The sequence below is a fragment of the Drosophila santomea genome, chromosome 3L, assembly GCF_016746245.2.
Source record: "Drosophila santomea strain STO CAGO 1482 chromosome 3L, Prin_Dsan_1.1, whole genome shotgun sequence".
NCBI classification, from domain to species: Eukaryota; Metazoa; Arthropoda; class Insecta; order Diptera; family Drosophilidae; genus Drosophila; species Drosophila santomea.
In genome coordinates this window covers 8,060,857-8,085,445 of record NC_053018.2, presented here as the reverse complement: position 1 = coordinate 8,085,445, position 24,589 = coordinate 8,060,857, and the positions used below count along the sequence as shown (strand labels likewise).

The window sequence follows — 24,589 nt, the reverse complement described above, 5'->3', positions numbered from 1 at the left end:
CCCTTTGCTGCTAACCGATACAATATATATGTAAATCTAGGCATAAACTATAACTGCTTTCTTCGCGTGTATTTCAAAATATATTAAACACGATGTATGTTGTAGTTTGTTTTCTTTTTTTGTTTGTTTTTCTGTTTTTTGCTTTTTAGGTTTTTTTTTTGTTGGTTTGTTTTGCTTTAGTTTCCTTATTTGTTGTTTGTTTTAGTTTATGAGGGCTGTTGTTGTCGCGGTAGATCTACCGTCACATAAGATCGTAGTGCAATTATTAATTTCTTTTTTTCTGAGGCTCCAGCTGCCTACACAGCTTTACGACAGGTCTGTAAAGATAAGAAAATTAGCATTTGAACCATAAAGTATCTTAGTTTGAACTCACAGCTAGGCGCTGCCTCGTAGCGACGCTGTATCTGATCATATGTGAACTTGACGAAGGCATCGTACTGTTCGGCCAGCTTAGTGGTCAGCACGGACTCGTAGCGCTCCCTCAGCTGATTCTCGCGCTCCTTGATCATGCTCTCGCAGATGAGCTGCACCTGCTTGAACGTAAACAGTGCCTTCTCGCCGTGGCGCATCAGGTTCTGTGGGCTGTCCGGGCGACGCGGACTCTCCGGACCCATCTCCGATCCGCTGGACTCCGAATCCTGCATGCGCTCCAAGGCCGACGAGGTGATCGGCAGCTGTTTGCGCTTGTGCAGTCTCTTAATCTCGTTGCACAAGCTCTCGGCCATTTTGTCTGTAATTCGGATAGGTGAAGGTTGCATTTAGGTAATGTGCACAAGCGGGGGCATTAAACTGATTGACTCACCTGGTGACATTTTGGCCAGCGACGCCTCGCTGAACGGACTGGGTTCGGTGTTGTCCTTGGCGAATCGGTTGCTGGGCGTGTGGGGCAGTCCAGCCGAGGTGCTGGGACCATCGCGGTCACGGGACGGCGACGATGGACCGGCGTTGTTCCCGGCCTGCCCAAATGGATTGCAGCGGCGGCGCTTCGGAGGACGCTGGTTCATCGACTCCCAGTCTAGGGCGCGTTTCAGGGTTGCACAGGCCATCGCTATGATTGAGGTTCTACTTCTCGGTGCTCTGCTGATGAATAGATGGTTGGCTTGATTGTCGCTAGCTGCTGTTTATTGCCTCGATTCCGGATGATGGATGCTGCAGATGGATGATCAAGCGTCGGCTGCAATGGCCAAACAAACAATGAATGAGTAAGGTGAAGTGAACACCTTGCTGGCAGAGAAAAGACGGCCACAAACTGGTTTCCAGGAAAAAACAGGATTCACAGGCGTGCACTCACGCACACGCAGCCGATAAAAGAAAATGGTGCAGCGATTTATGGCTGCCAGTGCTGGCAAATTGTTATTTTTCCCGCCAGATCTGCATTGCATGGGCAAGAATTATTAAACGCTCTCTTATCTTATCGCTAATGGGGCGTGATTTCGGAAATAATTAAAAGGGGTAAGGTAGCTAGCAGATGCTTTAAAGCTATAAATACAGCGGCTTTCATTTGGGTGAATCCCTAGGTTGGACTTCGTAAACTATAAGGTGATCCACATTTGTTTTCAAGTTAATTATTGCATAAAAAAGTACAGTTACTCATGCCAAAAATAAAATGATTTATAATAGCTTGTATTATATTTCTAAGAAACCAATAGAAAATAAAGGTAAATGGCAATAAAAACCTTAAAATGCCAAGTTAGCCAGAGTTTAATGACTTCGATGACGTCCGTTTTAAGACAATATATTCATGGCAAAAGAGAGGTGAACAAATTTAAGCCAACCAAAAAAATTCGTTTATTGCCCTCAATTTTACATTCGTCACGATTAAATTATATTTTTCAATCAAATTGGATATTATTCATATTTTATATTCTAATAGTGTCATGGCTAATTTAGAACGGAATGACACAAATTTTCTAAAACCTACATTTTAAGAGAATAATATATTTTAATTAAATTGGCTTATTTAGGGTTTCTAGCTTTTTCCGGATATCACCGACAGCACCGATGCCCTGCAAGCAGCTGGTGTTGCCACAGGAAAAGGGCGATACCGAATCGGAATACGAATCCAGAAACTCCGAAGAGAAGGAGAAACGGCATAGGAAAGCAATGAAACGAGGTGGCGCAGCGCAATTAAAGGACGGCCGACAACACAAAAAAAAGAAAGAAACCACCACGACAAAGGCAAAATGCATAGCAATGCAGAGGGAAAATAAGAAAACAGAGAAGAGTGTAAACTGTAACCTAATAGCAGAACAACCACCGATAAAAGAAAACTACGCAGGATAATAAGCGTGTTCTTCTTTCTCTCCCCTTTTCTTTCTCCTCCTCCTCTTCTTCTTCGCTGCAGCGGCAGCTGTACCAGCTGTTTTCCGCACTAACACACGCACACTGCCCTCTCGATAAACCGCAACACGTGTGTATGTGTCTGCTACTGCTGTTTCTGCCCACAATTAATACATTTTTAAAGCCATGTTTAAAGCGCTTTTGAGTTTTACGTTTTACTCTTTTACTTGACAAATGCCAGAGATTAGTTTAAAAAAACGCAGCCAAAGCGATCACACTAGTTGTCTCACTCTCGCATGCACACACAGAGACACGCACACGCACACCGTTGTGAGTTGGAATGTTGATTTCATGAAATTTTAAAAATGGTTGAATCGCATATCATTATCAGCTTTTCAGCGGAACAAAAAATGAATTAGCTTTTCCAACCATCGCACTTACGTTAATACGTTTCTCGGTTTTGCCGTCCGACTGTGTATTCTCTTTCTGCACCACTTCACACGCGCTTTATTTACTTTTTTATTGTGCCACTATTCCGCTGGCACATACGCACGTACATTTACGTTCCAACTTCGATTTAGGTTCTTAGTTTAGGTTTTTGGGTAGATATTAGTAAAGTTATTGCTTGCTGGTTATTTGAGCAGTATTCCAAAGGCCACTGAAATGCACTGTCAATAGGTATTCGTCCTCTGCGACTCGCCTGCTATAATTTACAAATTTTCGTCTCGCTTCTTGGCAAAAATGGACGACGATGCTTGCGTGACGGGACGTGAACAGAGTGACCGCACTGCGACCGTTACGATTGGCCACCCTGCCAACGCGTATATACCAAAAATACTTTCTGGTTGTACCAGAATATACCAAAAATAATCTTATAATACCAAAACAAATTATTTTTAAACTATGTACTTTTTTAACTGTATAACTAATTTATACACAAAGAAAAAAATTTGTTTTGTATATTTATATGTATATTTTTTATATTGTATATTTTATGTAACATATTAATGTCTTCTAATATCATATGCCTTGTTTAATGGATCAAAAATGCTCGTAGATGTTTTACATGTTGGATGGACCTGTGCTTTAAAAAGCTGCCATAATAAAGTTTTATATAATTTATTTATAAGCTGTCGCTCATACATCCCAAAGCGTAAAAAAGTCAGAACTTTACATGGATGCAATTAATTAACTTATAGTGTTATTAATAAATATTTTAAGAAATCGCTTAAGAAAAAGGCTTAAAGTATTTCAAAAAGTAAATTTAGTATATTTGATAAGCCGGAAGGTTTTATATAGCCATTGAACCGCGGTCACACCATTCGGTTCAACGACAAAGTAGGAAATATTTTCCACTCCTGATATTAAATATTTTTGCACTTTTATAAGCGTCGTCAAGCAATTTTGTGTCCGCGTCTTCGCCGTTTTAACAACCAATAAAACCATCGACCTTGCCCAGTGCGTGTGCCTTCGTCACCAGTGGAAAAACATTACGTAGGGGCGCAGGACGGAAGAAAGCAGGAAAAGAAAAGATCTAAAAATATTTTTAATCGCCGTGAAAGTAACCAGCGGATTTTAGTCGAAAATTATTATTTCATTTGCGTTGCGAGGACACAGTTATCTGCGAAAATGGTCTTGAAAGTCTACGTCAGCGGCATGTCCGGCAATAAGGAGGTGAGTTTGTGGGCGTGGTGGGCTTAAGACCGAAATAGTGTCATGTTATTGGAATGTTTGGCCCTGTTATTAGCAGCAAACAGATAAAAAGAAAAGAACAAAACCAAAGTGGTGACGAACGCATTGCAAATTCTATTTCTTCTGCTGCGTTTCGTGCATGTATGTACGTGCCTTGGACAATGGTGATGATATAGTGTGTGGTATGTAAGTTTGTATGGCTGTACAGTCAAAGAAAAACAAGTGGGTATTTTCGTGAGTGTGCTTGTGTGCGAGTGTTAGTGGTGGCAAGAAGCAGAACAAACATACATTTCATTGCCCATATAAGCTCATTCCACTGTGAACTGTAAATTGTTCATGGAAGAGAGGGATTTCCATTGATCGCAGTTGCGTGGGTGCGTGTGTGCGTGTGTCTGTGTGTGCATGCGTGATGGTGATTCACTTACCCCTCTCTCTTTCGGTGCCTTTGTTCAATTGGCAAAGTTATTCCTCTCCCAATAAGAACAAAAACATAACGGTCATTGTACGGTTCACAATAGTCGTTTTTGTCCTGTCTATGTACACGTTAAAAAATCGTAGGAAAACACTTACATATTCTTATCGTATGATAACTGCTGGGGTGCAACAAACCATTTTAATTAGCTTTATCATATCGTGAGGTACTCGCGTTGTTTGTACGTATGTATGTTTATATTGCCGGGGAGTTGGCTTTGCGTGTGCTTGTGTGCGTTTGGGCTTGCCGGTAACATTTCATTAGCGATTTGTCATCGCTGTAATTAACAGTGTTGTTAAAGGTAGTTACACTGAACAAAACTATGTGATAATTTTCTTTTAATATACATTACTTTTAAATCAATTTGTGCAAATAAGTGCATTTACTGACACTCCGAATTTGATTTCAGGTGAAGAAACGCCAGCAGCGCGTTCTGATGATCCTGGACAGCAAGAACATCAAATACGACACGGTGGACATCACGGAGCCCGGCAAGGAATCCGAGAAGGAGCTAATGCAGAACAAATCGACGAGCAACGGCGGCACGGTCAGCGATCCAGAGCCCCGTCATCCGCTTCCTCCGCAGCTTTTCAACGACGAAGAGTACTGCGGCGACTACGACGCCTTCGACATGGCCAACGAGATCGACACCCTGGAGGTGTTCCTCAAACTGGCACCCGCCGACACCACGGCGGTTAGCACCGCCCAAATCGAACTGAAGCAGGAGAACGGCGATGCCAAGAAGGAGGAGGCAGAAGCGGAGGCGGCTACAGATGCGGAGGAGAAGAAACCGGAAGCCGGCGATGGCGGTGTCAAGGAGGAGGAGGAGGCTGCGGAGAAGGCCGAGGTTTGAACTTGAGCTATTTTCACGTATTTTCCGTTAACTGTTACGACGCAACAAACGCAGCCAGCGATCATCTGCAGCAGAGCAATAGAATTAACAACAGCAACGTCTTGAAACTAAAGCCCCACAGTTAACAGCAGATATAACCCCTCATGTTACCTAACAGCACCGAAACTACCAACTTTCTATATCCATATTTATGGCACCCGACTCCGATTTCTATGCCTATAGGGTTCGGGGAGTTTTGGGTAGTTATAAAGATAGTTGCATAATATTAAGTGCAATCAACTTGAAACCCCTTGGAAATTATAGGAAATTTACAACCTAACTTTTAAAAGCATGAGATATCTTAGATTTGTATAATCCTACTAAACCCAAGCGGCTTAGTTTTTAACGACTTTTTTAGACCTCATCGGTAGCTATTCCCCGGACTTTATAGAGCTAGAAATCGGATATCTTCCCATGACGACTGCGGTTCTTAAGCTAAGTTCATGAGCGTATTTAAGCAATGGCGTTCGATTGTGTTAGCCGCCGGAGAAAAGACAATTTTAATCAAAATATTTATATTCATTAACTTACATCCAAGAACTTGTATGTACCATTTATACACACCTGTAAGGACTCGGAATACACGCCAGCACTTAAGCCTAAGTTGGATTAGTGTAGTGAGCTGAAACTTATTGTGCAGCCGTTATGTTAATGCTAAAACATAAAAAAGCGCTGCCCCTGTAATAAAAGGAAATATATTTGTATTAACTAAAGAACTATAACCAACCGCAAGCTTGTTTTTTTAACACTATGCAACACACTTAAACCCTAACACACCACATCATTAACTCAACAGCTAGTTTAACAAAGAGAATGTGACAACTAAACTCACTCAACGCCTTTTCTACTAGCAAATGTCTATAGAGGTTTTACAAAGCTGGTCTTTAGGTAGCTCTTTGCAAGAAAGATTATGAACTGCAATATTCTTGAGCACTTTTGTTGCTCTAAAGACCGACTTTAGTTTCGTAATGAAAAGCATTATTAACAAGTGTGAGTGATTCTCCAAAGAACGAAGACGCTGACGGCGAGGACAAGGAGAATTCAAAGGGCGAGGCTGAAGACGCCGAAGATAGTGCCGAGCAAAAGGTAAACTAGATAGATAGATCCTGCATGACCCAACCATAACTCTAGAGTTTTAGAGCTTGTATGAGCTAACAAAGGCATGATCTTGCACCGTAGTAGCCCAGCGATTGTAGAGATCAGTTCTTGTAAATACAACTTCCACTTTCCTTCCCCCAAAAAAATATACAAAATCCACCCATCAACAAACCACAAACATTCGCACGCCTAATCCCACCACCCACAAAAAGACTGAAACCGAAGAATCTGGGGATAAGAAAAAGGAGGAGGAGGAAACTGCAGGTAAAGTAGGAAGATTGTCCCAAGACTCTAATCAACATTTCTACCCCGTAAAGAAGCTGAAGGTGAGAAGCAGGAGGAATCCGAGAAAGTGGCTACCACGGAAGAATCAGAGGTTGAGGGTACCAAAGATGATGAGGTTGTAAATGGTGATGAGGATGTTGCAGATGATAAGGATGAAAAATCCGAGAATGATAAAGATGATAAGGATGCGGAATCCGAGGATGCTAAAGTTGATAAGGATGCGAAGTCCGAGGATGTTAAAGATAAATTAGCGGAGAATGAGAGCACAGAAACATCGGAGGATGTGGACACTACCGAAAAGTCAGAGGTGGAGGCCACCAATGAAGAAAAGTCCGAGGATGTTGATGTCGCTGAAAAATCAGGGGCAGAAAGCACCAAGGATGACGACGATGAAAAATCTGAGGAAACTGAGAGCAGCAAAGTCAACGAGGATGAGAAAGACGAGGATGTTCAAGGAAAATCTGAGGAAACTGTAACAGAAAAGCCCGACGAGGCGGATAGTGATAGTACCGAAGATGAGAAGGCTGAAAAATCGGTGGAAGTTGAAGATAAAGTGGAGGAAACTGACAACACCAAAGAGTCCGAGGAAGTTGAAAGTACTGAAGTAACTGAGGTTGCAACTACCAAAGACGAAGAGGAACAAAAATCAGAGGAAAATCAGACCCAAGAAAAGCCCGAGGAAGTAAGTGCGGCAGAAAAGTCTGCAGATGAAACCAAAGAGGAGGAGGCTTCAACAGAAGCCACCGAGAAAGAAAAACCCGCAGCAGAGGAGAAGGCAGAAGACACGCCCGAAAATGAAGAAAGCAAACCGGCTGAGGAGAGTTCCTCTTCCGAAGAAAGCGAAGAAGACGAATAAGCAAAAGCTACCAAAATCGAGTAAACGACAACAGAAACCCACTGACATCCGCATCACCAATACCAATGCACAAACTCACACACACACACACTCGCACTCGCACATAAAAACGCACATTTAGCCAAATAATTAAAAGAAACTGTTTTGTAAATAGAAACAAGAACCCACTAATATCGAGTCTGGTGACGGGTAATGAACCCTAGTTTAGGCCATTTTGTGACTTTTATTTACAATTTCTACCCCTTTCGCTCCTGTCTACAATAACAACAACGCAAGAAGTTACCAGCGACAACAACAGCAGCAGCACCAGCAGCAGCTAAGAAGACTTCAGATTCCCAATCGGATCTCTTATTGGACAGCGAGCGGTCAGCGGCTGCGCAGTAGGCGTCGACGCTAACGCCGGCAGAGGCAGCGCCAGCTTCGATTTAATTTATATTATGACTTTTACAAACTATTCGGGCTTGTTGCACTTCTCACCTGTTTATGCTTAATTATTATTTTATATTTCGTTGCTGTAGCAATGATACAACGGTTTTTACTTTATTACAAAATGAATTTTCTTTTGCTCCGAAATAATAAAAACTTTTAAAAGCTACAAACAATTAAATTTGCTTAAAGTTTACCAAAAATGTAATAAAACAGTCAACTTAAAAATCGTTAAAGATTATGCGTTGTTTATGATATTAACAATAGAACAAATAATGAATAACTTGAATGGTTTAAATTAAAGTAATTGTGATGCTATCTATTTAAATGAATAAAATGTTAAACAACAAATTCAGCAAATGTTCAGTAAATTTAAGTTGATTCAGCATTAAAATTAGTGAAAGCCGTAACAAGCCCGTGGGTTTTCTTTTTCAGTTTATAACACAACAAAAGAGTAGTAATATCAATAGACTTTTGTATTTACGTGTCTCACTTTTAGTTCTTGTATCCAAATAATTAAATATACAGTACATTATAATTATGTTTAGTACAGTACACGGTAAAATGAAGTTATAGTTATTTACGCACTAGTTCGGGGTCTTTTCCATTACAAAACTAGTAAAAATGCGAAGGAAGGGTCGCATTGGTGTGCCTCCGCCGCCACGCGAAACTCATTTACTAAAAGGAAAACAAAGAGGCGTCTCTTTCCTCCCACAGAAATAGAGTGGAGGTTGATTGGGGGTTCTTCGGATTCGGGACGTCCAGCCTTCCGTCGCTCTGTCCATCTAGATCTAGTCGCTGTCCTCCTCATCGGACGTATCTGTGGTGTAGTCGCTGAGGTTCTCCTGCTGGTCGGTGTGCTCCGGCTCCGATTCGCTCAGATCCCACTGAGGATGATCTGTCGGTGGTGCGGGCGCCTTCTGCACATCCAGTTTAAGCTCCTGCTGCTGGTCCATGCCCAAATAGGAGTCTGAAACAGTGAGAACAATTCAATAAAGGTATAATTCAAACGGATCTCTTCCAGCTCAACTCACCCGATCTCAGGCAAACGGTGAACGTGTAGACGCCTGGCCAGCGCGGCGCAGTGAACTTCAGCTGGATCTCCTCCTTCTCGACCAGATTGGTCACGTGATAGGGCGCCGTCAGCAGGGTGCGAGACTTGCGATCGCATATGTAGGTCCACCAGTACTCCTGCTTCTCCTCGGGGAAGTAGGGGCAGTGGACGGTGTGCGACAGCCGAGACTTGCCCTCGAGACGCTCCCTCTTGTTAAGCTTAGCTTGCAGCCGCTCCCACTCCTCGTCATCGTCGTCGTCCAGCGAGGAGTTGTTCTTGCCCTTCTCCTCATCCTCGCTGCCACTGCCAGCAGCCGATTCCACATCGCTGCCCTCCGCATTTCCGGCCTCCGATTCGGCATCGGAATTACCCGCCGCCGCTTGATCCTCGGATGCCGTGTTCGCAGCTGTGGCCGCAACCTTTGCCGGCACCTTCTTCTGGTTTTTCTGGTTCTGTGCTGGTTTCTTACCACCCTTTCCCTTTCCACCTTTACGTGGCTTTGCCCAGGCGGAAGCCTTCTTGACCGGCGCAGCGGCAGCAGCCTCATCCTCGTCACCGGCAGCCTCTTCGTTGGCCTCATCCTTGATGCCCTGCTTCTCAGGTGCTTTCGTGTCCCCGAAGAGCGTCTTCATGTCCTTGCGCTCCAGCGTAACCGTGACAGTAACTATGGCCCCGGCGGTTACCACATTGGTGTTCTCATCGTCGATAACCTCGCAACGAATGGAGAAGTCAATCAGCGGCATCTTGCCCAGTACTTTCATCGTGTTCTCGTACTCAAAGTCCGATAGGTTCTTTAGCAGCTGACGGCTCTCTTCCGGCTTGAGCTGAGCGAATTGCTGCAGGTTCTTGACGTGCCTCTTCTTGTTCATGAAGTACAGATGGTCCTCGGTGAGGTGGGGCAACTGCAGCAGTGGCGATTTGAACTCCCACAGGCCTTGGATAATCATCGGTGACATCTTCATGCAGTTTTCAATCGTTTCGATGCTGGGCAGTCGGGGCACACGTCGGGCATAGGCCATCATGACCAGCTGGTGGACGCAGGAGACCATTTCTTGTACCAAATACGGGCACTTTTTCACCACAAACTGACGATCGCGCTCCAACGTTTCCGGATTAAGGGGCATTCGACTGAGATGGGCATGCAGGATAGCGCGGGCCTTGATGGAGTACATGCGGCACAGCGGATGCTCCTTGCACTTCTCATTCAGGTTGGGCAGCTGTCGAATGAGCTGTATTGGAAAAGGACGTGTCATTTGTAACCGCACAAAGTAGGGTAATGCCCAGAAAATGCACTCACCGCCGGCACCTCGTCGTTGTCCGACTGGCGCTCCTGGACTTGCGAGTTGTGGCGCTTGTCAAACTCCAAACTGGCCGCCAGCACCATAAGAGCCCGCTTAAGCAGCATGTGCGGTGTCTTGTGGATAAAGTAGAAGTACATCTGAGTGGTATCCAGCAGCACCTTGTCCCCGCTGAAACGGATGGATCGGTACCACCAAACACCCACCGCCGAGGGCATGGCCACCATGAAGACCAGGCCGTACAGACCCAAAACCCAAACGCTGTTCTCCTTCTCCACAATCCACGAGGGCAGGGCGATGCCAAAGGACATGGCACCCGGTCCATCCGGATTACCATACTTCTCGTAGTTCTCCTTGGCCACATCGTCGGTGAGCGCCTGGTACGCTTTGCTCAGCATCATGAAGGACTTCTCGTCACCCGTCTCCTTGTCGGGATGCAGCACCTTGGACAGCCGATAGTAGGCCTTCTTGATCTCGGCCTGCGATGACGTTGGCGGCACATTCAGAATTTCGAAGGGATCGAAGCTGGCCATCTCGTAGTCGAACTGTGAGACGCGGTACGTGAGAAAGAGCAACAGGGCCCAGCCCAGCACAATGGTCAGCTTGATGGTCCATGACGTCAGAGCCCTGTACGGCTCGGCATTGGCCAAGATGGTCTTCTTTTTCTGGCAGTCGGCGCACTGACATTCCTCTTTAAGCTTGCTGTTATCTGCAAGTACATGCGTATACGAAAATCGGGTCAGTTCAGGTGTAATGTATATTTGATAATATTACAATATTAATAATATTTTACTTTAAATTTCAAATAAATAGAATCATATTTTAAGCAGTACCTTTTATCTTTGGACACAGTGAGTGACTTTAAAAGTACTCTTAAAATTAGATGAGGTCTATGCATATTAAATTTGTATTTTTACCGGGAATGCCAGCGTTACAGAAATGAAAATCTCGCGAGAGGAAAATCTTAAGAGAGTACACGATTGGTCAGCGAGCGTGTGTGCAAAGTGCACGAAATACAACAAGAACGCGATAAGTCAAAGGTAACACGCTCTTGAACACTCCATCGATCGCGATGATAGTGGAGTTATCTCGATTCTCGCTACGCATAAACGCTTCCGGAGCGTAGAGTGCGCTGTCCCAATTGGAAAATGAAGAGAGCTCGACTTGCGGTAATCGCAGCTTTCACCCATACGAAGACGATGAGCTGACGTTGTTAGAATAACTTATTGGAACGTGTCCATTTGCCGCGGAGCTCGAGGGCGGGAGGAGAGTGGGTGGAGAGAACGAGAGCGGGGTAATCACATGTATGTCTATGTCTTACTAGCACTCATACACACACGCACTCGCGCACAGCTGCAGGTGGAAAATTAAAATAAAAGAAAAAAAACACAAGAGCGAAGAGAGTGCGATTAAAATCGGCTCGGAAGCGGCACTTACCTTCTTTCTTTTTACGTGGCCAATAGTAAATGGTGGTCGGTATCAATATTAGCGCCAAGAACGATAACACAAAGTAGTAAAACGTTCCGCCGCTCTCATCATACTGGAACTTTTGACCCGCCATCTCCGGCAGCGACTATATGTTATTTGTATTTTGTGTTTTATGTTTTGTCTGGCACTGCCTTTTGGCTCCGTTCCTTTCACTGCCGCTTTCCCTTGCACTTTTCCTCCGGCGGCTCCAGCTGATGTTGCTGTCGCGTTGGAGTTATCGCTTCAATCGCTGCGCCCCGTGGATTTTCAATCGACACACGGCGATCGGCGGGCGTTGGAGTCGAGTGGGGCAGAAGCTGTTGCTGCTGCGGCTGCTGATGCTGCAAGATTTCGCGAGATTGGCAAGCCGCGAACTTAAAAAACTCTGTATTTACACCGACGCATGAGACTGACACGTAGGGTTGTTTGGCTCGTGCTGGAACCGATAGACGTAGCTGGAGCGGAGCCGGTTCGATTGCGCGCTAATCGATAGATAAGTGGCAGCATCCATATGCTTAGGGTTGCCAAGGCTGGCGGTATTTAATTTTTGAACTTGATTATTGATATATTACAATTAGCGCTAGGATACCAAGTATTATGTATGTATTATGTAAATGTTTTCAAGCTAAGTTTCTTTCAGCAAATTTTCAATAAACATGTATTTTTAAATAGTTTTGGGTGGTTTTTTATAATATTTCAATGACCCATAACCAACATGAGCTTGGGTGTGTGCCAGCTATGAATACAAATCAAATATTTTATCATTAAATTGTTGTTTTAGCTTTTCATAGGACTTCAACCTGAAAGTAAAATGAGCCAAAATGGTGGCAGTGGTAAAGAGCTATTATTAAACTAGACAAAAGGTATGACCGCTTTAGGGCTTTTCTACTGGCTTGCCTTTTTGGTATTTTAATGGAGATCGCGGGATAAGTGTGGCAGACATCGAAGTTTGCGCATAAAAGCTGGTGATTTCCCGGTAACATTCCATTCGCAGCGCAATTGTGGCCACGGAAAGGTGAGGTCTTAAAAATGGCAGAGAGAACGGAAAACCGGCAAGTTAACCGCACCGCACGGGAAGTGCAGCAAAACTTTGCAGAGTCGCTCGGTTACGCGGAAGAGATAATCTGGGATTTGTAAGTACTGCGCAGTAGAATTTATGTTCGCTAAAGTGTTTGAGTTGGGTTTTTTTCCGTTTTGCCCTTTAGGTTGTCCCATGAACAATCTAACGTGCTGAGAAGAAAACTCTGTGAACTGATTCGTGATTCTCCGCCACCGCAAACTGAAACTCCGGAAAAGAAAAAAATCCGGTTGAAGTTAAACGCAGATAATGAGCGGGCCCGTCAAATCATTTTCGATGCTGTTTGGGAGCAACGTGAGTTGGATTTTTATAATTTTAAAGCATACTTTTTCGTTTGCTTAACTGCCTACACATTTGTCTGCCAGGAAAATATACCAACCGTCAATCGCTAACGGCGATCATTTACGTAATTGTGGTAACCGACGAAACGGACGTTAATCGCGCCGAGGATTGCAGAGCTTTCAGTGTGCACCCAGTCTTTCGGGCCCGTCGCTGCGTCAGTGAGTAATTCTGTGCACCTACATATATGTGTTTTTTGATCCATCACATAAGATAAGCATTTCTATTACTCTCTGATTTATTTCTCAGCTGACAGCAGTGGCACCAGCAGCGATAGCTCGAATTGCTGCAATCTATTTATCGATGAGGTGGGCCGGGTCTACCAAAACTGGGAACAGTATGTGCAAACCAACGAGTTGCCCGCCGGAGTGATGGTGGCCCCAGAGAGGGGTATTTACCGCCTGGTCAGGGACCAAGTACGTTTGGATAAGTACCAAACGCCGGCGGGGACCACCAACAGAAGGGTGCTTGGCTACCTGGATACTGGTTCGGCAGTCGGAGGATTTTTTGCAGCTTGCGTGCCTATAGCTGCCCTACTAACGCTGCCGGTATCCGGTCCGGTGATGGCCGTAGCGGGAGCAGTAGGTTTGGCCAGTGCTGGATACGCCACAACGCGTTCTGCCAGCAGGTTAGTCGATCGCAGCCAACACGAGCAGTCTATCAATGTGACGGACCGTGAGGCGCGTGGTCATTGGCTGGGCGTGACTGCTGGAGCTGTTGGATTGGGAGCGGCTGGCGCCACCACAGCCTTGACAACGGCCACAAATGCCGGACGCGAAGTGGGAGCGGTGAGTCGTTAGCCCCCACACCGTAAGAGCATTAAACATTACCCCAAAATCATGTTATAGATCACCCAACTGACTGTGAATGGCATGAACATATCCTCGATCGTTGTTTCGGGCACTGGAGTGGCCAACGGTGTGCTGGATCTGATATTGGCAAGTCTGATTAAGATCCCCATAGCTGCAACATCAAAGCTAATGATCTCTGCTTCCCACAGAAAGCGAAAGATGGTGATGACATTACTGGAATGGATGTTCTGCAACTGTCCGCATCGTTGGTGCTGCTCACGCACAGTGTCTACAACTTTAAATTGGCTTCTACCATAATTAGTGAGACAAGCAATGCTAATATTGCCGACTATCGTAGAAATCTTTCTAATAGACAGAGGTGAATAACGTTCAATGAGATGCATTCTGTTCTGAACAAGAGTTTTTCAAAACTAATTTTCTTCCATTAGACGATCCTTTGACAAGGCTTCCAAGGAGACCGTTCGGTTGAAGGGCAACTCTGTCGGCAAGCTGGACATTATACGCAACGTAAACGAAATGTCGCCTCAGGAGTTTAATGATCTTTATAAGATCAACAAAAACTTGAATCAGGAGGGCGTGCGATACTCATTTGCATCCGAAGGCACCGGCTTTTTGCTAAATGGCGAGGTGCAGACGACGGGAGCGGAACTGCGAGCCAGTGTACAGCATAACCAAGGATCGAATGTCCTAGGCACAGTTAGTCAGCCCATTCCCGGTAGCCATGCGGGGTCAGGACGTCTGCAGCTGGACGGCGTTAATCAGGTTTCCCGACTAATCGGACCGCTGCCCACATCCCATTCCCGCCCGGAACCAAGTACTTATGCTGCCGGCGTCTTCATCTTACAGCTGAGCTCCGTGGTGGTGAGAGGTGTGGTTTTCGCAATGGAGAAATACGGAACAATCATATTTGAGCACGTAATCAATGCTGAAAGCTTTGAGCATCTAATCAACGGCATGGCCAATAACCTTGAACCAGAAGTCTTTGACTTTATTATGAATCTGACCCAAACCTTCATGGACACCATGCTGAATAACCTGACCTCGGTGCTAAAGTTCTATATATCAACGGAGTCCGTTCTGTATCGAATTTTGGTGCAGATTTTAAGGAACTACGAAAACATGCCATATTCTGTGATTGCGGATCACACTGGCGAGATCTTAAGTGCCGTCAGGGCGTACTTCCTCACCCTCAACCCAAATGCGTTCCCGGGTCTACTTCAAAGGTGTGCAAAGTGCGTCGGCTACTTCAGCACTTGTCCCTTGTAAATGTTTGAATTGGGACTTGTGATAATTGTTGCCTTGTTGTTACCACAAAGAAAAGTTAGTTTTATAGAAATGTAACCACCCACATATGCGCACAAATCTTTATACGCAAATAATTATTGACATATATTACTCAAATTGGAGCACAAATTGACAACGATTTATTAGTTTTTATAAATAAAGATTTCTTTTCTACTGCAGTAGAATTTTAATGTAACGAGTCTAATATCCGGTTTTCAAGCAGAATATGTGATTCATCCACTAATCTACCTGGGATTTTTTAATTCTAAAGAGAAATGCACATATGTACATATGTTTTTATGATGTCATCTGGGGCAATAAATAAAAGGATAAGCATTTGTGTAAGGGAACTTGATGCTTTCGGAAACAGGAAAGCGGTCGGGACCAAATCTTTTCGTTGTTGCTTAAGTTTGCCATAAAATGTATTAATGTTTTATAGTAAACTATTTTAGCTGATGTTAAGATATTTTCTGTTATCAAAAATTCAAGATAGTATGTATAGAGATGACAAGATACGAAACCAATCGAACTATCGATAACTGGCTGTACTGATGCTATATGTCGCCATCTTTTATTAGAAATGGGCAGCTGTTTCTTGTGGACGCGAATTAAATTGTACATTTAACAACAATAACGACAACCGGCGTCCTTTTTAACTTATTATTTGTTGGTCATTCAGTGCCGGTAGGTAAATTGAATCAAGCGGGATTACAATTGGTCGCTGCGAGAAATCGATAAGCGCCCTCTTCGGGATCCCGGTCATCCGCTGTGGGTCGCCACTAAAACAAATCCAATTTGCCCATAGGAATGCCTAGGAGGACAAAAAAGGACGAGGACCCCGAGGATCTGCAGTCCTTCCTTAACAATTTCCATAAGGAAATCGAAGGCAACAGCGATGAGAAGGTGGTGAACACAATTTTAGAGGCCATTAGTGCCGAGGTCAACGACTTGGATGAGAATGATGTGGAGGCGGGTGGATCGAAACCACTGGAGGAGGATCCGGAGGTGCTGGAGCAGTTGGCAGATTTGGATGAAGCGGAGGAAGAAGACGACGAGGACAAGTACTTCATTGATGACGAGGGCAACTGCTACATCAAGACTACGCCCAAGAAACAAAAGGAGCTCCAAAAGAAGCTCAAACAGGCTGGCAAACCGGGGAAAGCCACACGTTCCGTTGTCAGTACAGCCACCAATAAATGTGAGTACTCTTTGCCATATCTGTAGGTGTATTTCATCACTTATACGGCTCTTTCTCAGCCATCAATTTGCGACCAGCCAAATCGCCACCCAAGGCGGCTACTTCGAAACCTGCCCCAGAGCCCAAGGCAATTAGCGTTCGTCCTGCCCGAGCAGCTGCAGCCAAGGCGAAGCAATCTGCGATGCCACCCCCGCCGACACCAGTGGTCAAAGTACCGGCACCCAGGGGCAGGCCGAGAAAGAATCCTGTCATACCGAAGCCTGAACCGATCGATTTGGAGCGCGAGCTCGAGGAGCTGGTTGATGAGCCCGACATCAGTTCAATGGTGACCGAATTGTCGGACTATGCCGTAGACGAAGCTGCCATAGACGTGGCCTCAGCTACCCTGGCGCCAAACGAGGCTGAGGTGTACGAGTTTGAGGACAATGCGACAGAGGATGAGAGTGCCGACAAGAAGGACGTAGACTTTGTGCTAAGCAACAAGGAGGTGAAGCTGAAGCCAGCTTCTACCAGCCAGAACTCGAATGCTTCGGGACATAAGTACTCATGCCCACACTGTCCATATACGGCAAACAAGAAGTTTCTGATCACGCGCCACTCCCGGAGTCATGACGTCGAGCCATCCTTCAAATGCTCCATCTGCGAGAGGTCCTTTCGATCGAACGTGGGATTGCAAAATCACGTAAACACGCACATGGGCAAGAAGCCGCACAAGTGTAAGCTCTGCGAAAGCGCCTTCACCACCAGCGGCGAGCTGGTCCGTCACACGCGCTACAAGCACACCAAGGAAAAACCGCACAAGTGCACGGAGTGCACCTACGCCAGCGTGGAGCTGACCAAACTGCGCCGCCACATGACCTGCCATACGGGCGAGAGACCATATCAATGTCCGCACTGCACCTACGCCTCGCAGGACATGTTCAAGCTGAAGCGACACATGGTGATCCACACGGGCGAGAAGAAGTACCAATGCGACATCTGCAAGTCACGATTCACGCAGTCCAACTCCCTGAAGGCCCACAAGCTCATCCACAGCGTGGTCGACAAGCCCGTCTTTCAGTGCAACTTCTGTCCGACGACTTGCGGCCGAAAGGCTGACCTGCGTATTCACATTAAGCACATGCATACCTCTGATGTGCCGATCACTTGCCGGCGCTGTGGCCAGCAGCTACCCGACCGCTATCAATACAAGCTGCACGTAAAGTCACACGAGGGCGAGAAGTGCTACAGCTGCAAGCTCTGCAGCTACGCATCGGTCACCCAGCGCCACCTGGCCTCACACATGCTCATCCACCTGGACGAAAAGCCGTTCCACTGCGAACAGTGCCCGCAGGCCTTCCGGCAGCGCCAGTTGCTGCGTCGCCATATGAATCTCGTACACAACGAAGAGTATCAGCCACCAGCGCCGCGCGCGAAACTGCACAAGTGCCCGAGCTGTCCGCGGGAGTTTACCCACAAGGGTAATCTAATGAGACACATGGAGATTCACGACGATTCGGCAAATGCTCGCGAAAAGCGCCATCGCCTCAAGTTGGGCAGAAATGTGCGACTCCAGAAGGATGGCACTGTCATTACGTTGATCAAGGATCAGTATTTGGATATAGACCAGGAGGACAACGAAGAGGAAGACAACCCAGAGAGCTATGACCTAGCTGAAATCGAGCCTGAGAACTCGGAGGGTGAAGAGGCAGAAGATGTGGAAACCATAGTCGCTGATCCGATCCGGCAGAGAATTAAGCCCGCACCTGTCATTATCAACAAACAGGCCAGGCTTGCCGCCTCCGAAAAGCAGCCGATGATCATCAATCAGCGCCTCCGTAGTCAACGGGGCACCAAGACGTTCCACATCAAGGAGGAGCCGGATAACTCGGACTTCACCGTGGAATGGCAAGGGGATGACGGCGAGGTTATGGTTGTTGAGCTGGTTAATGGCGACGAGGAGGTGTTGGTCAAGCACGAGCCGAGCGCCAACTCCAAGATTAGTGCCAAAAACTGCTTTGGTTTCGAGGTAGGTTGCAAAACTTAGACTGACATTTATTCCAATACTTAAATCTGGTTCTCATTCAGGACGACGATGATTATGAGGAGTACGGCGATGCGGAAAACGAAGTTGACGGCGCTTCCCAGGAGTTTCTGCAGCTGATGGATATGATTGAGCAGGATTCTTAGTCTCCTGAAAACAAAGCTTATAGATAAGAAATGATGACTAAGTTATGTACATACCAAGCATACGGTAACGTAATTCTACGTTAAATTGTTTACTATTTAAATACAAAGTTGAAAGAGAAAACTTATTTTTGAAAGGTTAAGAAATGGATTTTGAAAATTTATTTTTTCTAAATGAATATACAATTCTTGGTGAGCAGTTAATATTCCTCGGCAACTAACATATTTGTAAATGATCCCCAACACTTAACCTTTAGTTGACAACTTGGCATAAATATTTATTTAAATACATATACATATATTTCAATGTTTTCATTAGTAGTATAGTATATGGGCAAAATGTTAGGTGCGTTTGCGTTTAGCTGCATCTGGGCGTGCACTGTAAATTCTCGGCTATTAGTTGTCGTTTCTACCGTAAAATGTTCGCATAGTTTTCAATTTCCTCTTCAGCAATCTGGTTACTTCTCTTGTTATTTTTCCGGTTTCTCTTGCCGTTATTTTTGTGGTTTTTTTCGGTTTTTTTTTAAGTGTATAACTACAATAAAAATATATATATTTATATATAATATATGTATATATTTTTTAGGTGGTGCAATGTGCAAAAACCTGCTGTGCAGTGCATCATTATCATTATTTCAATATATAGTTGCTTTCATTTGTGTTGATTTTGCATGAACAATTTGTCGTTAATGTAATATTATTATATGTATACGAATTGCATTTGTATAACAATTAAAATGGAACAACGTCGATAAAGGAAGTGCACATTAAGTTCCGAGTGAGTTAGATTTGATAAAATGACACTTAGAAATCGAAAATTGCTTGCAGAATCGAGTTACGAATACGAAACACACTTAGAAATACAAGAGCTAAAAAATTGCATATCGCATATTTTATAATTCAGTAATGCTCTGCGAGATTTGCGTGACTCCATTTGGTGGGCAAAACTAAAACTGGGAAACTAATTGAGTCGCCGACTGCCATCGTAGACGTAGACCCGCAACTAACTACGTAACTTTAAAGCAAAACTAAATTTAAAGTAAAAAGTACAAAATCTAAACAAATTCTTGGAAAGCTGTGCTATGGCTCTTTGCTAGCTCACCGATAAGCTTGGCTTATATCAATTTACTTTTGGCTTAACAATTTTCTGTAAGGCTGCTGTTGGTTTTGTTATCCATCCCCATCGATTTCTCTTTCCAATCCAAATCCTATCCTCCCCGTTTCCGTTCTCCTCGCTCTAGTTTCGGTTGAAAGTAAAGGGTTAACTGTGGGCTTTCGGTTTTTCGGTTGGCAAAGGGTAACATAAATCTCAGAATATCTTCAACTTCAGTTTCAGCTTGTGCAGGAAACGCAACAGTGGCGCACTGAGGCACGCAGGCGTCGGCTGGCTGCTGGCCTGCTGCTGTCTCGGATTGGCGGCAAAAGAGGCACTGCCGTTCGCAATTCACGACTGCTCCCTCTTTTGCCTCTTTGGCTGCTAATTGCAATTGAGCGTGTTCTGGTTGGGGCTGCTGCGTGAGACGTTGTTGTGATTGATCTGGTTCGACTGCGTGATGCTGGCGCTATCGCTCGTCTTCCACGACAGCAGCTTGTTGAGGAGGCGGTCCATGTACGGATTGCTACCCAGACGGGCCACCTGTGTGGGTTGAGAGCTTATTAGTTTGTGATACATGCGACCAATGATGCGAAATCATCATAAATTTTATTCTGCATCGGCTTCCAAGACACTTCGGTTGCCTTTACACGTCTTTAAGTACTAACCTCCGCACGCGCCTCCGCGTCGAGCGTCTCCAGAACCTTGCGTGTATACTGAAAGCTGCCCAGCTTTTCCAGCAAGGTGATGCAGTACTTCTTGACCTCAATGTCGTGCGTGCGCTGGCGTAATATGTCTGTGGATATTAGCACAATAAGTCCCAGCTTAATGCGTGAAAAGCCTTTTGGGTGAGGTCAAGCCGTAGGACTTACGTAAAACCTGTTTATCCTGCTTCTGGGTGCGAACCGCATGGATTACCGGGAAGCCGAACTTGCCCTCCGTTAAGTCCTCGGCGAAGCTCTTGTTCTCCGTGTACTACAGAGAAGTGTCATCAGTGATTAACCGATTTATGCATATTGCCATCATTCCCATTCACTTACCTCTTTCAGACTCAGATTGCAGTAATCGTCGCGTATCTGAAAGTATAGGCCCAATATAGCCGTCAACTTTGAATAGTCCTCCTTGTTGGTGCTGAACAGCTGCATCAGGCGAATGGCCAGCATGAAGAGGCCGCCAGTCTTGCGCACAGTCATCAGCTTGTAATCCGACTCCGAGGGACACGTGAAGCTGTCGCGCCAATAGATCTCCATGCCCTGTCCGCGATGCAGCTCCAGCAACTGTTCGGTGTACACCTTGGTGGCCTGCAAGCGAAATGCCTATTACTTTTAGCTCCACAATGTCGTTTTGGTGCTTTGATTTCGTTCGTACCTCCGGGTGATCCAGCTGCTGCACCTTCTCCAGTGCCAGGAACAGTGCATAGTTGGCCGCATTTATGGTGCTGGCCACGCCGTAAATGGAATGCGCCACGGGCACACCTCTGCGAAGGATCGAATTGTCTTCAATATCATCAATGCTGTAAGTTAGTATCAAGAACACACATGTATATAGTTGCCGTGAGTTAATTGTGTAAAGGGCAGTTACGTTCTTCTATTCTAACTTAATATTATTTCAAGCAGTTGGAGGAAATATTTGCTTAAGCAATTGGAAATATGTTTTTCGTTTTCAGATCCGATAATTTACTAATCAGCAGATGTTTTCGTAAACCTATTAATTCCGAATTGCACTACACAAACACGTACTGAATAGAAAACTATGGGTTTTTAAATAGAATTTCACAATTGAAGCGTGTATCAAGCGAAGGGTGCCACCAGTTCATGTGTCCACCAGCCAGCCACATGCATATTTATAAACATACGGTGGCGCCCCCCATTCCACTCATAATGGATGTGTAAATTTAAGCCTCGCTTAAAGGCCGCCATCGCTTCAATAACTACGATGCCCGGCGGGTAAGACGAGCTGGGCAGCCCAACATTTGCGTAATTAAAAAATGTTTGCGCTCCGCCAAAGCTGGCAAAGTCATTGGTAGGGAATATGGATGGTTTGGATGGTGTAGGGATGGTATGAGGCAGGATTGGATGGCATGGCATGGCATGAAGGCGTGGGCGTTGAAGCGACAACGCACAAAGGGGCTGGGTTGTGGAAAGGATGGGATGGGGGCTGGGGTGCAAAGGAGGCTGGATGGGATTGGGGAAAATGAGGAAAACAGGGAAAGTGGGGAAAATGGGCGGGTGGGCGTGCTGCTGCTGCTGCTGCCGCTGCGTGGCAAGAGTTGTGACAATGCCTGTCGACTGGCGACGGCCTGACTAACTGACAATGGGCATAAGTGCATGAATGACGAACGGACGGACGGACGAGGGTCGGGGCACTGACTGCTGCGACTGCTGGCGTCGTTGTAGAACTAGGTTTTTTGCCAATATGAAAATGCATTACTAAAAAGGCAAAAACACCAGGAACGCCAAGAACACCAAGTACACCCAAGAACACCAAGAACATGCAGGCCACTTGCTGGCAATGAGAATGCTGTCGAGGAACAATGCTGGGGATTTTAAGCAGAATTAAGGCCAGTTCTGAGTGTTTGCCTGTGAATGGATGGCGGCGACAGGTGGCCGGAGGCAAGACGGGATTAGCTCGAAATCGACATGAATGCTTCCTTAGCTGCTGCTACTGCTGCTGCTGCCTGAAGATAGGCGAAAATCCCTGGTCACTTCGAGTCGGTTTACTGTCTTCAATTGAAAAGCGGCAGACACTTCAATTGGCTGAGTTCAAAAGTTTAATTGCGACGTTTTTGTTGCCAAGCCATCTTATTCATCGCTTTTTCCCCACGTAGGTCGCCCGGAGAAAAATCTAAATAATTTATGCAATTTCGTATTCCACATTCGAGTGCAAAGAAATTCAATTGTAAACAGAAAAACCTGCGGGCTCATGATGAAATTTGGAAATTGATTTGAGGCCAGCGCACAGCGCTCTGGCCAAATAGCCCACAAAATGTGCGAGAATATACATATGGTCAAATCTAATTGGGTAAAAGAGGAGTGCGGATGATTCACCGTCCAAGTGATAAAGCAAACTTCTATACAGCATATGGAAACGCTATATATGGAAACGAACTGCTGATGATGATAAGAACTTCTCCAACGAGCATATGGCAGCATTGCTATATATTTCTTTTGGAGCGTGGAGTCTCTAGTTTTCATCACTTGCCCAAAGAACTTCACGCTCGATTGGGCATTTAACTGGAATCCATCTAAACCAAAGCAAATAAGCCAAATGTATACAAATACGGACTCTGCAAGTGTGAACTGAGATAAAACATGCAGGAGAAGTGTTTAAAAAAAGGTGGGGGTCAAACGTTCGGGTGTTTTGGGGGGGCACAGAAAAAAACAAAAACAAAAACAAAGCGTAAACAAAGCCAGATAATGGAGAGCAGAAACAAAGAGGGAAGGCAAAGGTCAAAACGAAAAAGTAAAGCACGCCAAGCATGATTAGTTGGCTGGCAATAAATCGACAGGTATTTAAATACGTTCATAAAACTAGCATGGTTTTTATATGGTTTCCAAACGACACATGTGTTTAGTGAGTCTACAATTTCTTAGTAAAATATCTTGTTTATATTGATATGCATGTTAGTCAGTACATTATTTTGGGTTTTTCCTAGAAAGTGGAAAATATATGTATAAACATTTATATCAAATGTTTAATGTCTGTGGTATCATGCTGATATATTGGCGTGCTACTTAGGGCCTATTAATCTGACCGCAGCTGTATACTATATATAATTGATATACTCACAGCAAACTGGAATTGTGCAGCATCTGCACAATGTCTCCGATCTGCGCCAACTTTTCGCCCGGTATGAGCAACCAGTGATTGAAGGCCAAGGCCAACTCGGAGCGGAATTGTTTGCCAGGAATCTGTTGTATGTATGTGAAGGGCTGCAGCAGAATCTGGATAGCGCGTTTGCGTGCGTGGGCCACATGTAAATAAGACCCGAAAATGAAGTGGGGCGAAAAAGAAGCAGATGGAGAAGGAGAATGAGGAAGGCCAAAATAGCTGGTTAGTTGGTGGGTGTCACTTTCAAATGTCAAAGTTCATCATGGGGTCCGGAAGGATTAGGCCGTGGGATAAGTACCTCATCCTGCTCCTTTTGCGTTGATTTATCTTTGGTCTTCTGTAATATGCTGTTCAGTTCTTCCATTGTTGTTGTCGTTTTTGTTGCTGGTGTTGCTGCTGTTTTTGTTGTTGTTGTGGTTGCTGCTGCTGCTCCGCCGTGGCCTTGCGTGTGTGCTTTTGTTGTTTTGATTGCGCGGGTGTGAAGGGGCGGGAGGGTGCACTGCGGTGTGGGGCGTGCTTTTTGTTTACCGCTTGGCTTCGCGACACGCGTGACTAGAATTGTTGGCCGCCGTTTAGTCGACTCGTCGTTTCCACTTGGTGTTCGCGTTATCCGCACGACTTCAAGGCAATTACACCACGGAAAGACCAAAAACAGACTGTTATTGAAGTTCTTTCGCGGCCTGCATATTAGAGGCGGTCACAGATCGATGTTTCTATCGATAAGGTGGGGAGGGCTTTTTGTTTTGATATCATCGATATTCCAAGAGATGAGAAATCTAGCTAAGTGGAATTGGCGGGAAATAGCCAAATTCTCATCAGTACCTAATTTTTAACGTAATTACATAATTTAATTTATCCAGAATAACATGTAACTTACTCTTTAAATCAATCTTTTTTTTTTTTATTTAAATGGCATATAATTCACCTATTCCTTAGTAGACGGAAAAAACGCAAAGTGCATTGTTAGC

The 24,589-nt window shown here is 45.0% G+C and overlaps 6 protein-coding genes across 10 annotated transcripts; 3 read left to right on the top strand and 3 right to left on the bottom strand.

Moving 5' to 3' along the window:
• Window positions 1–281: 281 nt before the first annotated feature.
• On the bottom strand, window positions 282–3,071 carry LOC120447944 (akirin). The gene is made up of 4 exons (XM_039629622.2): window positions 2,722–3,071; window positions 803–1,174; window positions 374–730; window positions 282–317 (listed from the first exon to the last, which is right to left on the bottom strand). The coding sequence occupies exons 2-4, from the start codon at window positions 1,044–1,046 to the stop codon at window positions 307–309; spliced, it is 612 nt and encodes a 203-aa protein (XP_039485556.1). The 5' UTR covers window positions 1,047–1,174; window positions 2,722–3,071; the 3' UTR covers window positions 282–306.
• Window positions 3,072–3,574: 503 nt separating this feature from the next.
• On the top strand, window positions 3,575–8,875 carry LOC120447564 (SH3 domain-binding glutamic acid-rich protein homolog). 3 transcript variants are annotated; one of them, XM_039629021.2, is made up of 5 exons: window positions 3,575–3,954; window positions 4,854–5,291; window positions 6,345–6,422; window positions 6,647–6,698; window positions 6,755–7,835. In XM_039629021.2, exons 1-5 carry the CDS (start codon window positions 3,910–3,912, stop codon window positions 7,573–7,575), a joined length of 1,434 nt encoding a protein of 477 aa, XP_039484955.1. In that variant the 5' UTR covers window positions 3,575–3,909; the 3' UTR covers window positions 7,576–7,835. The 3 variants fall into 3 exon arrangements, with proteins under 3 accessions (XP_039484955.1, XP_039484954.1, XP_039484956.1); XM_039629020.2 differs by having other exon boundaries at window positions 6,752–7,835; XM_039629022.2 differs by lacking the exons at window positions 6,647–6,698; window positions 6,755–7,835 and adding an exon at window positions 7,852–8,875 and having other exon boundaries at window positions 3,577–3,954.
• LOC120447563 (translocation protein SEC63 homolog) lies at window positions 8,460–12,272 on the bottom strand. The gene is made up of 4 exons (XM_039629019.1): window positions 11,791–12,272; window positions 10,353–11,062; window positions 9,036–10,284; window positions 8,460–8,971 (listed from the first exon to the last, which is right to left on the bottom strand). Exons 1-4 carry the CDS (start codon window positions 11,912–11,914, stop codon window positions 8,793–8,795), a joined length of 2,262 nt encoding a protein of 753 aa, XP_039484953.1. The 5' UTR covers window positions 11,915–12,272; the 3' UTR covers window positions 8,460–8,792.
• A 471-nt stretch (window positions 12,273–12,743) lies between these two features.
• Window positions 12,744–15,524, top strand: LOC120449263. Its single transcript, XM_039631646.1, has 7 exons — window positions 12,744–12,953; window positions 13,026–13,192; window positions 13,264–13,398; window positions 13,487–14,025; window positions 14,086–14,175; window positions 14,238–14,407; window positions 14,478–15,524. Exons 1-7 carry the CDS (start codon window positions 12,850–12,852, stop codon window positions 15,313–15,315), a joined length of 2,043 nt encoding a protein of 680 aa, XP_039487580.1. The 5' UTR covers window positions 12,744–12,849; the 3' UTR covers window positions 15,316–15,524.
• A 373-nt stretch (window positions 15,525–15,897) lies between these two features.
• On the top strand, window positions 15,898–19,004 carry LOC120447604 (transcriptional repressor CTCFL). 2 transcript variants are annotated; one of them, XM_039629074.1, is made up of 4 exons: window positions 15,898–16,017; window positions 16,139–16,531; window positions 16,591–18,539; window positions 18,599–19,004. In XM_039629074.1, exons 2-4 carry the CDS (start codon window positions 16,141–16,143, stop codon window positions 18,698–18,700), a joined length of 2,442 nt encoding a protein of 813 aa, XP_039485008.1. In that variant the 5' UTR covers window positions 15,898–16,017; window positions 16,139–16,140; the 3' UTR covers window positions 18,701–19,004. The 2 variants fall into 2 exon arrangements, with proteins under 2 accessions (XP_039485008.1, XP_039485009.1); XM_039629075.1 differs by having other exon boundaries at window positions 15,908–16,021.
• LOC120447606 (geranylgeranyl pyrophosphate synthase) lies at window positions 18,950–24,322 on the bottom strand. Of its 2 annotated transcripts, none has more exons than XM_039629079.2 (7): window positions 23,920–24,322; window positions 23,580–23,734; window positions 21,159–21,267; window positions 20,831–21,091; window positions 20,663–20,765; window positions 20,459–20,586; window positions 18,950–20,333 (listed from the first exon to the last, which is right to left on the bottom strand). In XM_039629079.2, the coding sequence occupies exons 1-7, from the start codon at window positions 23,983–23,985 to the stop codon at window positions 20,175–20,177; spliced, it is 981 nt and encodes a 326-aa protein (XP_039485013.1). In that variant the 5' UTR covers window positions 23,986–24,322; the 3' UTR covers window positions 18,950–20,174. The 2 variants fall into 2 exon arrangements, with proteins under 2 accessions (XP_039485013.1, XP_039485011.1); XM_039629077.2 differs by having other exon boundaries at window positions 21,159–21,303; window positions 23,920–24,321.
• Between the last annotated feature and the right edge of the window lie 267 nt (window positions 24,323–24,589).

Coding starts and splice junctions, on each gene's coding strand:
- LOC120447944 (XM_039629622.2), bottom strand. CDS start 1,046: ATGGCCTGTGCAACCCTGAAACGCGCCCTAGACTGGGAGTCGATGAAC. Junction 731..802: donor GCTGGCCAAAATGTCACCAG/GTGAGTCAATCA, acceptor TCCGAATTACAG/ACAAAATGGCCGAGAGCTTG.
- LOC120447564 (XM_039629020.2), top strand. CDS start 3,910: ATGGTCTTGAAAGTCTACGTCAGCGGCATGTCCGGCAATAAGGAG. Junction 3,955..4,853: donor GCATGTCCGGCAATAAGGAG/GTGAGTTTGTGG, acceptor ATTTGATTTCAG/GTGAAGAAACGCCAGCAGCG. Junction 6,423..6,646: donor AAGATAGTGCCGAGCAAAAG/GTAAACTAGATA, acceptor ACCCACAAAAAG/ACTGAAACCGAAGAATCTGG.
- LOC120447563 (XM_039629019.1), bottom strand. CDS start 11,914: ATGGCGGGTCAAAAGTTCCAGTATGATGAGAGCGGCGGAACGTTTTAC. Junction 11,063..11,790: donor GCCACGTAAAAAGAAAGAAG/GTAAGTGCCGCT, acceptor ATGTACTTGCAG/ATAACAGCAAGCTTAAAGAG. Junction 8,972..9,035: donor CACCGTTTGCCTGAGATCGG/GTGAGTTGAGCT, acceptor TCACTGTTTCAG/ACTCCTATTTGGGCATGGAC.
- LOC120449263 (XM_039631646.1), top strand. CDS start 12,850: ATGGCAGAGAGAACGGAAAACCGGCAAGTTAACCGCACCGCACGGGAA. Junction 13,193..13,263: donor CGATGCTGTTTGGGAGCAAC/GTGAGTTGGATT, acceptor TTTGTCTGCCAG/GAAAATATACCAACCGTCAA. Junction 14,408..14,477: donor AATCTTTCTAATAGACAGAG/GTGAATAACGTT, acceptor TTCTTCCATTAG/ACGATCCTTTGACAAGGCTT.
- LOC120447604 (XM_039629074.1), top strand. CDS start 16,141: ATGCCTAGGAGGACAAAAAAGGACGAGGACCCCGAGGATCTGCAGTCC. Junction 16,532..16,590: donor CAGTACAGCCACCAATAAAT/GTGAGTACTCTT, acceptor GCTCTTTCTCAG/CCATCAATTTGCGACCAGCC. Junction 18,540..18,598: donor AAAACTGCTTTGGTTTCGAG/GTAGGTTGCAAA, acceptor GTTCTCATTCAG/GACGACGATGATTATGAGGA.
- LOC120447606 (XM_039629077.2), bottom strand. CDS start 23,985: ATGGAAGAACTGAACAGCATATTACAGAAGACCAAAGATAAATCAACG. Junction 23,735..23,919: donor CGCAAAAGGAGCAGGATGAG/GTACTTATCCCA, acceptor CGCGCTATCCAG/ATTCTGCTGCAGCCCTTCAC. Junction 20,587..20,662: donor GCAGGATAAACAGGTTTTAC/GTAAGTCCTACG, acceptor TAATATCCACAG/ACATATTACGCCAGCGCACG.